This window comes from Urocampus carinirostris, chromosome 7 (assembly GCF_059441175.1).
Source record: "Urocampus carinirostris isolate Australia breed hairy pipefish chromosome 7, RoL_Ucar_1.0, whole genome shotgun sequence".
Lineage (NCBI taxonomy): Eukaryota > Metazoa > Chordata > Actinopteri > Syngnathiformes > Syngnathidae > Urocampus > Urocampus carinirostris.
Genome location: NC_142355.1, coordinates 39,959,586 through 39,976,001, shown reverse-complemented (window position 1 = coordinate 39,976,001; position 16,416 = coordinate 39,959,586). Strand labels below are relative to the sequence as shown.

The 16,416-nt window shown below is 40.2% G+C and overlaps 2 protein-coding genes across 2 annotated transcripts; one reads left to right on the top strand and one right to left on the bottom strand.

Moving 5' to 3' along the window:
• Window positions 1-459: 459 nt before the first annotated feature.
• Window positions 460-2,617, bottom strand: LOC148363309 (seipin-like). The gene has a single exon (XM_088340946.1). It carries the CDS (start codon window positions 2,348-2,350, stop codon window positions 1,124-1,126), a length of 1,227 nt encoding a protein of 408 aa, XP_088197072.1. The 5' UTR covers window positions 2,351-2,617; the 3' UTR covers window positions 460-1,123.
• A 650-nt stretch (window positions 2,618-3,267) lies between these two features.
• Window positions 3,268-15,886, top strand: fnbp4 (formin binding protein 4). Its single transcript, XM_088340945.1, has 17 exons — window positions 3,268-3,458; window positions 3,708-3,785; window positions 6,032-6,159; window positions 9,189-9,354; window positions 9,448-9,592; window positions 9,688-9,778; window positions 9,846-10,190; window positions 10,263-10,452; window positions 10,522-10,631; window positions 11,095-11,199; window positions 11,409-11,542; window positions 12,467-12,630; window positions 12,720-13,009; window positions 13,098-13,212; window positions 13,290-13,483; window positions 15,241-15,392; window positions 15,509-15,886. Exons 1-17 carry the CDS (start codon window positions 3,335-3,337, stop codon window positions 15,594-15,596), a joined length of 2,619 nt encoding a protein of 872 aa, XP_088197071.1. The 5' UTR covers window positions 3,268-3,334; the 3' UTR covers window positions 15,597-15,886.
• The last annotated feature ends 530 nt before the right edge of the window (window positions 15,887-16,416 follow it).

Sequence of the window (16,416 nt, the reverse complement as noted above, 5' to 3'; positions counted from 1 at the left end):
ACTAATCATTACACCATCCCCTGATTTAAAACCTACATGAGGGCAAGGAAAAACCCAATGATCTAAAAAATGCTGTGCATGAGCGATCACCTTCAAACCCTAAAAACATGGGCTGTTTTGTAAGGGAAATGGGCAAATATTTATGTTTGGAGATGTGCAAAGCAACACCTACTTTTTCATGTTTTTATGTGTTAGCACAGTACATAATGTTAGATAAATTTGATTATTTTCACAGTTGTGGCTCACATGTTGTAGATTCTTAGAAAATATTTTTATCTATACGTTTGAAGCCTGAAACATGGCAATCTGTTGACAAGTTCTTGGGAGTCCATTAATTTTGCAGAGCACTGTTTTCCAGAATTCCTTATCAGAGCATCCTTAGAAGATTACATCCTATACTATATCATCATGTTCAATGACACATTAATACAGAATAAGACAATAAATCATGCTCGACGATTTGCGTTTATATATTTATTCGAAGATGTTTTTCATACAGCCATGACACTAACCTGAACATAAATGCAGTGCGGGTGACCATACCAGCTTCAAGACCAACTTTTTGTTGAGAAAAAACTATGTTCAAAACATCACGTATTACACCAACGAGCTATATTAAATAAATGAATAAATTGATCTAAAACATACCGTTTATCGAAAGAAACATGTTTTCAACCATTTTGTATCTTCTGTACCTTGCAAATTAGACAAGCGTTGGTGGGAAAAAGGTCAATTTAATAATTAACTTGATTAGAATGCTGTGATAGGTTAAATAAGCTGTTGTCCTGGAAAAACTAATCTTCTGCAATACTAAAAAAAAACAAAAAACTTTCATACACTCATGAAGCCCAGCAAAAACGATTAAAAACAATACACTATTTTTCTATGAGGACGACAAATAAGGAGCGATGTGGAAGAGGTAATGTTTTGGAGACCTAGCATAACGTAACATGACTTTTTAAGTGCGTCAAACAAATAGATAATTGCTGTAACGGATAAATAACAGTAAAAACAGTAAAATGCTCAGGATAAGCTCACTGATCAATGTACATGTGACCTCCTTGCAGCAACCACAACCAAATGAATGATATGCACTAAAGTTAGTCTTAATATCAATATTAGCCTAAAGGTTATTTGATGAAACAGATCTTTGTCGCAGTGTTGTCTCACTTTGTTCCAATCCCCCAGGCAGCACAGAGTCAGGAGACAGATCGGTTTTGGAGTTGGGAACATCAGCTTGTGTAGCGTTTCCTTCCACAATGGATATTTTTGATGAATGCGCAACCGCCGTGTCATCAGCATGGTCATCAGATGCTTCATTCAAAGATCCAATCACTATTGGTGAATCCAGTTCTTTTTGTGAATTTTCTTTCTCCATACGTTTCTTCACCTCCTCTCTTCTCTGCTGCATGCGCGTGCTATCGCCCATCATGACTTTGACGCGTACCTGCTCCGGGGGCCAAAGCCCCCCCCATATGAATTGCAGGTAGCTGAAAAGCACAATCACACCAAGGAAAGCAAAGTTGGTTGCGACGCCGATCACTGCGGACATCAGGGGGAAGTTATAGAGGACGTAACGTATGCCAGTGAAATAGGCATGGATACGGAGCTGGGATGAGTATATTTGAACACGCTTGGATTGGATCTCGATGACTGTGCCGACAGTCGGTAGATAGCTGTCGGTCTTGTAGGCAGGAAAAAGCTCGACTTCTATTAGTTGCTTCTGTTCCACCATCCCGGTCAAGAGAAGGGGAGAAAAGAAGACAGTGCTGAGGGTCTGCAAAAGGTTTGAGCGGTAATGCAGCATTGTTGAACGTCGAACTGATGACACCATTCGTCCTCCTTTTGAGTAGCACATCATCTTTACCATAAACATGCCAAGTTGTTCATTCACAGGAGACTCTGGCAATTCCAACTCCAAAGAGATCCGATAAGGTTGACCATACGCCATCACCTGGTCTCTGTCGTTTCTCAAGAGAGATATGTTGGCTGTCGGAAAAGTGCAAAGTTCTGGTTCGGTTACATCGCAATCAGAGCTGTAGGAGAAGTGCACAGGGGCGGAGAAGCTCACGGTGGGCATGTAAGAATAATAAAAACTGCCGTAGAGGAAGATGGACACCCAGAGCAGCAGACCCAGAACACAGAAAAGAACTGCAGCTTGGAATAAAGTTCTCCGGGCCTTGAGTAGCGTTACAGCTGCTACATCGCGCACCCAGTGCAGCACCGGTGCCATCGCGCCCCCCATCGTGCTTGATCCAGTCGGATTTTCTCTGGTTCTGAATCGGGCCGCACTTCCCCTCGGCGGCTCTGATGGTAGCCTCCCCGATGGTGGCTCTTTATAGTCATTCATTAATGGGCGTCTCCTCTGCAACACCGTGAAACTGCTAACGTCAACATGTCGAAACGGTACATGCAATCTTTAGGGCACTACTTCCAATTGGCACCGCTACATCTGTGATCCCACAAAGAGCAAATGATAATGCGATTCCTTCGATTAAGCCGCGACATCTTGCCGTCTGGCTTGGTAAGCTTGTTATCTCCGAAGCTAGCAAAGCGTGTAGCATTGACGTCGGTTTAGTGGAAAATAAACAAGTGAACTGGTGATGGGTCATTCAGGAACGAAACAACTTTATAAGCTGGCTCTTTGAAGACATTGATGAGTCAGCTCCCCGTGAATAAGGAGTCGACTCACTTCAAAACGCACCCCCCCCCCCCCCCCCTCTTGCTCCATCACTCCCTTTTCACTATTTTGTCCCTCTTTGTTGTTCTCTGTCTTCTCCTTTACTTTATCTTTTTTTCGTTATCTTTTTCTTTCTAACTCTCTTTCTATCACTCTTTTGCCCTCTCTCACTTTTTTCTGTCTTTCTCTCTCTCACTCTCTCTTTCCATTTATCTCTCCTCCTCTCACCTTTTTTTCTCTCTCCCCTCTCTTTCTCTCTGTTCCCTTTCTCTCGTTCCCGTTCTTTTTCTTTCGGTTTTACTCTCTAGTTCTCACTCTCTTTCTCACAGTTTTCTCTGTCTCTCCTTCTTTAACTTTCTCTCTTAATTAGTAGATTAATGCACATTCAAAATTAATTAATTTATTGCACAATATTTCATTACAATTGGTATGATTTCATTTTTATTAAAAAAACAAAATCTGAAGAATAATTTGAGCTCCTTTTAGCCGAGCCGAAAGAGACGGGTTTGTAAAAAGAGCTGTAATTCCCACTACTAAAGTGAACCGAGGCCCGGAAGTGATCGAAACGACATTTCCGGTCTTTGTGCTACTCGCTTGCTGCACTCAAAGACTTCGCATAGCATTGTGTTAGCCGCGAAGGCCGAGAATTCAGAAATGAAGAAAAAAAATCGCACACCGGGAGGAGCAGTTGGTCGGAGAACAATTTTGCAGCTTTCTCCCACCGGGATCCGCACTGGGAACACAGGCGAGAAGGAAGAGGGGCTCTCGGGATCCGAAGGTATTGTTCAACGATTTACTAGTACGGGCTAGCTTGCTTGTTACACGAGTGTTAAGCGTTTTTACGTGTCGTGAAAAACCGCAACAATTTTGATTTCAGCTACCAAATCATATTCTCTATCCCAACCAATTTGATATACGTTGAACTTCACCTAGCTAAGCATGATGTCGGATAGTATTTCCCCCGGTTAATTAATGGCTGTGATTGGTTTTGAAACTGTTTTTATTGAATTTAATTTTGTCCTTATAGCAGAAGACCAGGAAGCAGAAGGACATCGTTTTCTGCGAGAGAAGACAAACATGAAGCGTCCCGCTGTGAAAGCCACCCGTACGTTGAACATATGTTTTCCAAGCCGAGGCGTTTCTGTGGAATTAAATGAATTGCTCCGTTCTGTTTTAAATGCTTTGAACTTCTTGGCTTGAGAGGGATGGGCGCCACTAGGCTGTCCTTACCCAAGACACACTGCAGGAAATGGTGCCCCTACGACCCCGGTGGTCAAGGGATCTAACCAACAATACTTCTTTTAGTCCTTTTTGTTTTCTCTTTCACTAAAACATACAATTACATTTTTTTTTGCAAAAGCATAACATCATGTCCGTACAAACTGTCATATTTTCTCGTACAAAATAATCGTACACCATATTTATTTTTCCGGCATGATGGGAAATCCCCAGGCTGCAGACACATGCGCACAGTAGCATCAAACCACTGGCTTCGTTTGCAACGAAGAAGGATACCGAGGTAGAGGCTTCCGCGGCGAACTTCTTTGACCTGATTGATTTGCCATTTCGTGATAGTCGGTGTATACCGTATGGTACCCATCATTGACAAATTTGTGTTTTTCCGTACAGATTTCCTCGTACGTCGTACTCGTCTTAAAATGCATAAAAAACGTACAAAAAAACTTTGTACGGAAAAAACGTACAGGTTGACAGGCATGTAACATCCTTTTCTGGTAAGACGTTTACAGGGACAGTGAGTATTATTTAGCGCCGCCTAGTTGTAAAAAACGGCATTTATTAAATACAGTTCGCGGTTCCACTTTAGCGGGTTCAGAGCTTCGCAGGTCTAAAAAATATACCTTATCTTCTCAATAAAAGCATTTATTGACTTGAGCAAGCGCGAGCTTTTGTCAACTGAGTACACGGTGTGGACACTCTTATTGTGAAGGGAGGGGGAGGCCCTGACACAATGCGTAGTCATGGTGAGTCACTGCCTCGCCTCCCCCCTTCTTCTGTGGCGCTGTTTATCATGGAGGAACTCGGCAACGCGATGTAAGTATATTCTCTTCTGTCACATTTCATCTCAAGTTTTCCTTTTTTATACCAAAAGCGAGCGGTTGTTTGTACTACCTGAACACGGCTAATTGTGTGTGGTTTTGTGTATTTGTTGTAAAAGCCGTTCGATGCCGCTAGCTAAAGTATGTTGTTTAACTGTTGTTTCCCAAAACGCTCATCAAATATCACATTTTCTCTGTTTTCAATATGTAACCGGTAGTGTTAACAAGCGAAATACAACTGCGGTGGCTGCATGTGGTTGAGAGCGGTTAATACCATCATACTGAATGGTTCGTAGTGGTTTCGCTGCAGTCCTATTCCGTGTAAATTGATTATGTTAGACATGGCTACACTTGTGGGTCATGTTTTGGTACATTCGTTTCCCAGTGTGAAGAGTTCTGGATGAGTCACCTAATAACTCCATGCCACCATGCCAGCAATCACTTCGGTTTAATGGGGGGGGGTATACCTGTATACGTCTTTTTAAGCATTTTTGAAGGGGCGCCGCTACTTTGTGGATTTTCAGTTTTCGCGGGTGGTCTCTGTCCCCATTAACCGCGATAACCGAGGGATTACTGTAAACGATGATGATGTGAATAATAAGCCGAAACACATGATATAAACATGCATTAAAACTTGCAGGTTGAGAAATTTGTTTTACATAACATGAGGCTCTCCAAAAGGGATCTAACATGATTGCCAGCCATCTTGGTGCTACGGCTACACCCAAAATCTAGATCCCTTGTGAAAGGCTGCACGGGGCGGCAGTAGCTCAGGAGGTAGAGCGCTCGTCTTGGGATCAAGGGATCCCGGTTCGAATCCCGGCTTGTCCGTGTTACATGTCGAAGTGTCCTTTGGTAAGACACTGAACCCCTAATATCCCCAATAAGCAGGTTAGCGTCTTACATGGCTGCAATACAATGTCGCTATTGGGAAATGTGAAGTACATTGTAAAGCGCTTTGGGAAGTCATTGACTTGAAAAGCGCTATATATAAATGCAGATCATTTCATTTCACCTAAAAATGAATAGAAAATTTGGTCGTTTTTGGTCATTTTGAGTCTCCACAAATTGCATTATTTCTTTTGCTTTACAGCTTTCATTTGCTCAATCAACAACATTACGTGGTCAAATAGTTAGTGTCCTTTTTCAAGAGTGCTTCTTACCCCTTATTTGCAATTTGTAATTTTTTGTCCGGTTTTACAAAAATCTTCCTCACTAGTGAGCAACCTTAAGCAACGGGTGCGTGCTACTCATGTGGATAATCTTACCACTGAATTTGTCTGTTTATCTGTAGAGGGGCTCTCTTTGCTTGGAGCCTATGAAGACAGTGATGAAGAAGATACTGCAGAATCTCGATCGACTACAAACTCTCAGCGCAATCTCTCCGCTGATATTGACAGTACACTAGCAAATTTTATGGCTGTAAGTATGATTTTGTTTTTCCTCGGAATTGGAATATAAAGAAGTGCACACTCTGTAGCGGCTTGTTTTGGTTATTGCAAAGGCCATGGTGGAAATGGTAAATAATTTTGTGAAAATACATTGCGAAACAGAAAGTTGAGGCAGGTTTGTTAGTTTCAAAGACCATGAATAATGTATTTGAGGAAAACTGAAGGTCAAATTTACACAGGAAGTCAGCATGGGAATAAATCTGTTGAGATTAAACAAAGGAAGTTGGAGATGTAATGCAATTAGTTTGCTGTTCAGTGAAGCATCATTCGACAATACTGAGCATAGGGAGACTTACAAGTATCAATAGACAATGTAGAACCATATAGTGTGTTTTGGATGTATGAAAAAGATTAACTAATCAGTAAAATATCAAATGTTTAAATCTAAGCTTAAAACTCACTTCTACTCTATAGCATATAAATAACCTAAACTGCTCATGTGTAATAACCTGTGAAGCCCTCTGAGACTCTTTGTGATTAAGGGCTATACAAATAAAAATGACTTGACTTAGACATGTGATATTTAGTGGAGAGAGTTGAGCATACAAAAAAACTCTCCTAATACATTGAAGGCACCGAAATTGTGTGTTTTCATTCAATTTGGGGGTTATTTTTAAGCTTTATGCACATTTGATGAAAATTGGCATGTTTTCACTTTTCCAAATAAAGTCCGTACATAAGACATAGTTTTTATTTTTTAGTTTAACGGGACAAATACATTTAAAAAGAAAATGGTTATTAAAAAAAGAATCGTGATTAAATCCAGATTGTGATTTTTTTTTAAATAGGTATATATCTCGCCCACCCCAAAAGGCAGTCACAGATTAAGAATTATTTCATATTTTAATAATGCCAATGTATATATTTGATATATATATATATATATATATATATATATATATACTGGACTGTCTCAGAAAATTAGAATATTGTGATAAACTTCTTTATTTTCTGTAATGCAATTAATAAAACAAAAATGTCATACATTCTGGATTCATTACACATCAACTGAACTATTTCAAGCCTTTTATTATTTTAATATTGCTGAGTTTGGCTTACAGCTTAAGAAAACTCAAAAATCCTATCTCAAAATATTAGAATATCATGAAAAAGTATACAAGTAGGCTATTCAACTAATCACCTGAATCATCTAATTAACTCGAAACACCTTGCGAGGGTTTCCTGAGCCTTAAAAACACTCAGCTTGGTTCAGTAAACTAAATCACTGCTGATCTGACTGCTGTCCAGAGGACCATCATTGATACCCTCCATCAGGAGGGTAAGACACAAAAAGAAATTTCTCAAAGAGCAGGCTGTTCACAGAGTGCAGTTTCAAAGCATATTCACAAAAAGTCTGTTGGAAGGGAAAAATGTGGCCAGAAACGCTGCACAACCAAGAGAGATGACCGCAGCCTTAAGAAAATTGTGAAGAAGAGCCGCTTCCAGAATTTGGGGGAGCTTCAAAGACAGTGGGCTGAAGCTGGAGTCCAGGTATCAAAAGCCACAGTTCACAGACGTGTCCGGGAAATGGGCTACAATAGCCGTATTCCCATGGTCAAGCCACTTCTGAACTCAAGACAACGGAAGAAGCGTCTGACTTGGGCTATGGAGAAGAAGCACTGGACAGTTGCAGAGTGGTCCAAAGTCCTCTTTTCAGACGAAAGCAAGTTTTGAATTTCATTTGGGAGTCAAGGCGCCAGAGTCTGGAGAAAGGCTGGAGAGGAGCAAAATCCAAGTTGCTTGAAATCCAGTGTGAAGTTCCCACAGTCAGCAATGGTTTGGGGAGCCATGTCAGCTGCTGGTGTTGGTCCACTGTGTTTCATCAAGTCCAGAGTAAATGCAACTGTGTACCAAGAGATTTTAGAGCACTACATGCTCCCATCTGCTGAAAAGCTCTATGGAGATGAGGATTTCATTTTCCAGCATGATCTGGCACCTGCCCACAGTGCCAAAACCACCAGTAACTGGTGCACTGACCATGGCATCACTGTCCTTGATTGGCCTGCTTATTCCCCTGACCTGAACCCCATCGAGAATTTGTGGGGTATAGTTAAGAAGAAGATGAAAGACACCAGACCTACAAATGCAAATGAGCTGAAGGCCGCTATCGAAGCATCCTGGGCATCAATAACACCTCAGCAATGCCACAGGCTGATTGCCTCCATGCCACGCCGGATTGATGCAGTAATCCGTGCAAAAGGATTCCCAACCAAGTACTGAGTGCATCAATGGACATTTTCAAATGTTTGATTTAGTTTTGCTGTTATAAAATTATTTTTTTACTTGGTCTGAGGAAGTATTCTAATATTTTGAGATAGGATTTTTGAGTTTTTTTCAGCTGTAAGCCAAAATCAGCAATATTCAAATAATAAAAGGCTTGAAATAGTTCAGTTGATGTGTAATGAATCCAGAATGTATGACATTTTTGTTTTTTTAATTGCATTACAGAAAATAAAGAACTTTATCACAATATTCTAATTTTCTGAGACAGTCCAGTATATATATATATATATATATATATATATATATATATAGTCGTCTTGACTCCAAAAAGTCAAATACTTCTATTCTACAACAGACAGTTATTGTCTAGAGAAACAAATAATCCATAATTCCTCATTTTTCACCTGTACACGTCGCCTTTTTAATGTAGCTCTAATCAAAGGTGATTGAATCCTCTTACTTGTTTCTTCACCAAAAATGTAATCTTTAGAGCAATCTTTTGAGATTTTTTTGTAGGAAAAAATTGCTTGCAAAAACATCCGCAGCCAACAAACATGCACTTTAGAAACAGAAATCGTATTCAATTGAAGCTCTGTGATCACATTACTGACTGATTTCAAATATTTTGTTGTTTTTGTTTACGTTCAGCACAGCATCGTCTCAGATTGGAGTTATTATAAGGGATTTCATCTATATTGAATAATTTAATTTAAAGTTTCTGAAGAAAGACATAAAAGCAAAATGTCTGTAATAGAACATTATAACATTGTTCAACAGGAAATTGATGCCATCACCACTCAGCCACCTTCAGATAATGAAGTAAATCATCCATCCACCCCAAGTGCTGGTGCACCAAAACCAGATGCTAGTGCTCCTCGCGCACGTACCAGTGACAATCCAAGTTCACAGTTGGAGTTCAATACACAGTACTCATTAGTTGGAGGTAATTGTCTGAATTTAAGTTAAGTTTTGATTCTGAAAGTTGTATGCAGTTAACTTAATACCCTTCCGTGTAACCCTAAATGTTTTCTCCCAGTGGATGTGGAAATGGGGGACTGGCAAGAGGTGTGGGATGAGAACTCTGGCTGCTATTATTACTGGAATACTCTGAGCAATGAAGTGTCCTGGGAGTTACCTCATTATCTTTCTAATCAAGTGCAAAGACTGAGCTCTGCCAATAGGTGAGTGACCCTACCTAATACATATAAGAAACGTACGTGTTTATGTTGTCCTCATTCAGATGTAAAGGTGACATGTCTTTAAACTGTGGTTTTAGTACCAATGGCAGTGTTTCTTCAAGTGCTGGCCTTCACACTGGTGAAACCACTTCTGCTGCAGTGCCAACATCAACTAAGTCTAAAGTTAAGGTGAGTTAAAATAAATAATTCAATTTAATAACTTGTTCAAGTCATGACTTTACGTTTTACATCAAAGGAAGTGATTGAGAATGTGGTGGGCCTCACAAGCAAAGAAGAGGAGAACTGTGGAGTGGCTGCTTCACTGTTGGGTCCATTGATCCCGACAGAAGTGAAAGATGCTGAAGAGAAATGGCGAAAAAGACTCATAAAAGCTTTGGATGAAAACCAGACAAGTGGGGACTCTGATGGAGATGTTGCCCGGTCTGGGGGTTCCCCGTCCACCCTTTTGCATGAGTCAGACGCTGTCCAAACTGTGGAGCAAGACTCTGACACAAAAAAGCTTCCTGAAGATGACTCTGAGACTGAAGGAGGACCAGAAGAAGACACAATAGAGCTGGAACTAGCACTGGAAAGGAAGAAGGTTTGTGGTGTTCTTTCAAATGTTCTATTACTGCATTCCATTGTCATAGTTTAAACGGGGCATAATTATTAGGCTGAGCTCCAGGCTCTTGAAGATGGCGATGGAAGCGTGGGGGGCTCCAGTCCTTGTTCTGAGTCGAGTCAAGATGCCGCTGGTACACGTGGTGTCCTCACGAAAAAAACATGGAAAACCATTTTCCCCAGTGTGCCCAATCCTGATTCCAACAGTCCACAACCGGAACCTCAAGAAAACATACCGACATGTGAGTCATTGATGCCCTGCATGAGGCAGTCAGTGTATGAAATTCCATTTTATTTGTCATCCTAAATAGCACACACAAACATCCCTGAAAACATTAAAGGTGAAGAAGATAAGGAATCTGATAATCCTGAGCAGAAGCTAGAAGATTCACCTGAGGAAATTGAAACACCTGAGCTCAGGGTAAGAATGTGCTACAATACCCTAATTCTGGAAGTTTTGGATATGTATTTCTAAGCTAACAACATATAAATATTTTATTATGTGATTATCAGGTAGTTATTGGAAGTAGGGTTAAATAAACTGATAATCACTAATAAAATAATTTAAAAAGAAGATTACAAAGACCCAGCACTGGTGAGTTAATTTCAGAACAGATCTGCAGGCACCACTTTTGAGACCCCTGGTCTAAGGGTTCTTACCCAGCAAGTTTTAAGACGTTTCCCGCCGCGCACACCTAATTAGCTAAAACTAGTATCAGCAATCCATGCAAAAGTCTAATGATAAACACGACTGTTTAAATTGGGTGATTTGTAGGATTGAAAAACCTCAAATATGCAGGATATCTGATCTTTAAGACTGGACTTTGCCAGCCCTGTTTAGTGGAAGGTGCTTGGCCACAATATTGATGTTGAATGACTTTCAGTTCCAGATTGGAGAACTGGCTAACACTTTAACAAGCAAAATGGAATTCCTGGGCATACACAAGAAGGCTGTTTCAAATTTTCAGTTGCTTCTGCTTCAAACCGAGGTAAAGTGATGACTTGTAAGCTAGAAAAATTGTCCGAAATTTCCCATGGGTCATTGTTTAAAATATTCATTGCATAATTGTATTCAATGTCATTAGCACACATCTATTCCCATGTACTCTTTAACATTGCAAACCATTTTTAATCAATCTCAAGTCTTCTTTCCTTAGCTATTTGCTCAGCCTTGTGAACGATCTTCCTCTTTCCTCAGACACGGATAGCTGATTGGAGGGAGGGCGCTCTGAACGGGGTTTATCTACGCCGCCGGCTGCAGGAAGCCGCCCAACACATAAAACATTATGAACTTAACGCCACCCCAAAAGGCTGGTCCTGCCACTGGGACAGGTACGCACTGCTTACCTTTAACATCTCTACACCCCTTCGACCCCCTTCGCCCAAAAAAGGTGCAGTGTGACTACTACCTGTGCGTGCAGACTTAATGTCATGTCATCGTGTGGATCGGTGCAGAAGCCAGAACCATACTATGCTGGCTTCAGGGGACACAATGCTAAATAGCATTGTTCCAATCTTGTACTGCTAAGTGAGCATCTACTCGGGGCCAACCTCCTGCTGCTCTCATTATTCCCGGTGCAGAGGGGAAGCCATGTCTTGATGAGAGACTCCACAGATTGTTTTTTTAGGGCTTTTGTCAGACTGTATTTCAGGCGGTGCAGAATTTGGGTGGGGGGGGGAGAGTAGTCGGTTGCCTGGGAGAGCTTTGCACTTTACAGGACTACAGCCCCCAGAATGCATTGCAGACAGAGTGATGCCCTGGAAGCCACAAGTTTCACGCATCCGATTAAAGGTGAAGATGGAGCATTGACGGGAATCCAGCAGGTCAGACCAACTCTATTTCACGTCTTCCTGTTTATTTTTTTTTCATGACCAAGAGAAATTGTTTGATTGGAAATGATGTATTTGAGTGATTTTTGTTGTTGTTGATGATGGTGCCACCTTCCTGACACCCTCCCTTGTCCTGAGGGGAATGGTTGTTTTAAATGTAACGTTTATGACAACCATAATGTGGGCTGTTCAATATTATATTGGGGAACCTGAGATTTGTTTTTGCTCAGTTTTTGAGAGCATGGTGGGTTATCTATCAAAATATTTTTCCAATCAAGGAATGGGGAAAGCTACCATTCTTACCTAGCCCCGCCCCCATCAGGCTTTCCTATGTGGCCCTCTGTCCCTGGGTATTGTCCCCCACAGCTAGTTGTAAGACGACTTGTTAAGACTGTTGCCTTTTATCTCTGTTGTCCCACTTTTTAGAGAGCACAGGCGGTATTTTTATGTCAACGACCTGACGAATGAATCGCAGTGGGAGTTTCCGACAGAAGAGGCCAAAGAGTGTGATGTGAAAGGAGACCATGGTAGCCTGAACTCCGGTCAAGATGACAACCAAACATCATCTTTGTCAAACGGTGCCAAATCAGGTCAGCAAGTAAATGTTTTTTGCTGGTTTTGTTTCTTTGGTTATTTCCCCTTTCAATATCTTTGTGCTTATTACCTTTCTTTTATACAGCACGAACAATTTGTGCACCTGCTGCCCCACCGACATCAACCCAGAACAGCACATCTTCATTGTGTAGCGAATCTCAACCCCCACTTCCTGACACCCCACCACCCCCTCCTGAACTACCACCACTTCCACCTCTTCCTCCTGGATCTCCCCCTCCACCACCTCCTCCCCCAGACAGTGATGGGGAGATCATGGAAGTTGATATGGAGATGGATGATAATGACATTGAGCCGCCAGCCCCTGGAACTGAAGATGATAGCGGGTGGCCTTCCATGGGAATTGTTGCCATTAAGGTGAAAACTTTTTAAGCACACCCTTGTGATTATTTTAAATCTTTTTTTTTTTTCTCTAGAAGATTTATTCTGTTTTTTGTTGCTGCAGGACCTGGAATCGTCAGGTCCAGTGGGAAAGGGTCAGAAACGCAAAGCTAGTCAGATCAATAAAGCCGTGATTGGAAGTAGTCCTATCCTTTACACACAGCAAGTTGCTCCTGCAGGTAAACTTTCAGTATTTGTTTGTCACAATTGAAGTCCCATCAGCAACATTTTCTAACATTGATTTACTTCTTTGTAGCTTCTATCCTTACGGCACCAGTATATTGGGGTGTACCAGCTGTCACTGCACCGGTGGTCCCTTGTGATCCTCCTCTTCCAGCTGCTCCAGCTCTGCCCCCTCAACCACCCCAACCACCTCCACAGCCTCTCACTGAATCTACAGTGCCAAAATTGACTGTCATGGAAAAGAACAAAAAAACAAAGAAGGATAAGGTTTGTAAAAAGTTCAAATTGTTTATTTTTTTAATGGTAAGTTACTATCTAGAGGGGTGGAACTCCTTAACCAGTTGACTCCAAAATGATTTCTGTGTGTGGGAAGGTGGATTTTTGACCACTCCACTCCAAGGTTTTTTGTCTGATTAACAATACATATATATACAGTAATCCCTTGTTTCTATCGGGCTTTGCGTTCTCCAGCTACAGTCAATGCCGGTGAAGTACAAACCTTTATTTAATACTGTTATACATTTGAAACCTAAAGAACAAAGCCAAGTATTTGTTTAACAAATAAAAGTACAGACGCTCCCCTACTTATGACAATTCGACTTCCGTAAAACGATAGATATGAACATATTTTTCGGGCTGTCGAAAAATATCCAGACAGTTAGATTTTTTTGTATGTGTGCACCTTATTCAGAGTAGAGGACAGTACAATAGTGCTTCTTTCCACCGCCAACAGTGTGTGGCGCTGTGAGAGGTCACCCAAAATCCACTTTGAAGTAAAAAAAAAAATCTGCTTCCTCTTTCTACTTTGTATGTAAACATACAGTGCTACGTGTACTGAATCTCCAGTGCGCTCAGAACTCTGACGTTTTTATTGTTTAATATCTCGTGCATCTGTTCAATATGGTTGGTGTGAAGGAGAGAAGAGATGTTTCTTTTGAAATGAAAGTGAAATTAGAAAGTTTGATACCGTTGAAAATAGTCAAAACGCTTTTTTTCGGACACTTTTTACCACAAAAGACCCCTCGAAGCACATCTTCCAAAAGTAAATTACACTTAACTTTATTTATGTTTAAAGAGCATATTATTTTATGAAATGTTTTATTTTTTAGGACAAAACAATACATGTTACTTATACAAGCCTTAAACATACTTGTATAAACCTTAAACATACAAATAGCACTTAAATACAAATTCAACTGACGAACGATCTTCCGGTACCTATCTCGTTTGTATGTCGGGCAGTGTCTGTACGGTACCTTTTTTCAAATAACTCCTGTACTGTCAAATTATGATTTTAAAAATAATCTTTCCGCTTTACTGCACAACTGTATTCAGGACACAATCCACTTCACAATTCTTTGCCATCATGTGGACGTTATAGAGAACTGTATGTGTGTAGAAATCGATAACTCTTTCGCGAGGCTAAAGATCGAAGCTGCAATTGTCATGTGCACTCACCCCTGCCCGTGTTACGTCAGAGTTCTCAGATTATCAAAATCTACTACTTTGATTTTTATTTTTTTTAGAATTGTATATATATTATATACTCCTTTTTTAAATTTGCATCTCTGTAAATGCAATTTTAAAAAATGGCAACACAATTTAATCACATTTTCGTTATTGATATTTCGGGATTAGGTCTATTTTTAGAATGGGCACGTTCTAATGTCGCCACGGGCATCCGCTGGCCTGGGATTGGTGTCCCCTGGTCCACAGAGCGTTTCGTTGACAATATGCTTTTAGAGAGACTTGAAGTTGCAAAAGAATTGCGCATAAGTAAACAGATACACCAAGGGATTACTCTATATCAGAAATATTCAAAAAGAAGCTCAACAGCCCTCACTTGGTTTACAATTCAACAACACACTAGTTATTGGGAGAAAGCAATTTATTACTAAGTGTAAATGCATCCACAGCATCTGATGACATTTCAGCAAGATTTTGTTTTTATTTACATTCTTGATTTACTATAGTTATGATGTAGTTCTAATCTAAAATCTGCTGTTGCTCCTCTGTATTTCTAGAAGACTAAGACCAAAATGCCCTCCCTCGTGAAGAAGTGGCAAAGTATTCAGAAAGAGCTGGAAGAGGAAGAAAATAACAGCTCCAGTGACGAGGACAGAGAACAGCTGAACAAGAAGAGTATAGAAGACTGGAAACAGCAGCAGCTCATGACGTATGTTAGAGAGCTTGAATTAAGATCGGTTTTCCTGAATTATTTCTGTTTCTCTCATTCTAATGAGTCTCCATCTGTATGTTTCTGTTCCCCCTCATTTCTTTCCTAACTTCCAGGGGAAAGGCAGCAAAGAATGCCAACTTTGAGGCTCTTCCCGATAATTGGAGGGATCGACTAAAGAAGAGGAAGTTGAACAACACGTAGCATCGAATTCGAAAGACTGTCTACAATTTTTTTCTTTATTTTATTTAAAAAATAAACCCATATTTCAATTGAAGGGTATTCATGGCCTGTAGTTAGTTTTCTCGATACAAGTGTAATATCCATTATAACTTGTGTAACATTGCAAAACAGTGTGTTTTGATTAGCTTTCTTTTTTTTTTTTTTTTTTTTTTAAACCGTTGTACATAACATGTTTGTATCAATTGATGAGACGTTTTGGTCTCTGAATGTGTACATTTTTTTGTAAATGAATAAAACATTTTTCTAACGTGTGTCCGTTTTTCAAAGTGGGAAAACACAATTTACATTTCCAGCAGCATCCCTGCGCTGAGAACAATACCATACCATACAATAATAAAGCAAAAAGAAAACAATATACAAATACCCAATGTGACGTGCTAATACCCACTGTAGCGTGTTATCTAGAGACAATGGCAGCCGGACATTCTAATTTGAACCGGAAAACTTCCACCATATTATATATTTGATTTTATCACAGTAAAAACAGATTAAATTTAAACATTATTATACAACTTGTTAATTGATGCATGTACTGGTAAAGAAATTGGCGAGTGCATTGTTTTGGGAATAGTGTGCCACAGGAAATTGCCGGTTTTATCTTTGTAAAAAGCATGGCAATGTTGATAATCTGATTTTCTCCACTGATCAGATGAGTTACTCTAATATCAGCAGGGGGCAGCAGATTACTATTTTTAAGATATACTATTTGCGAGCGAGTACAAATAACTTGTTTTTATGAAGCTGCACTGGACTACAAAAAAAGGATTAAAAAAAAAAACTG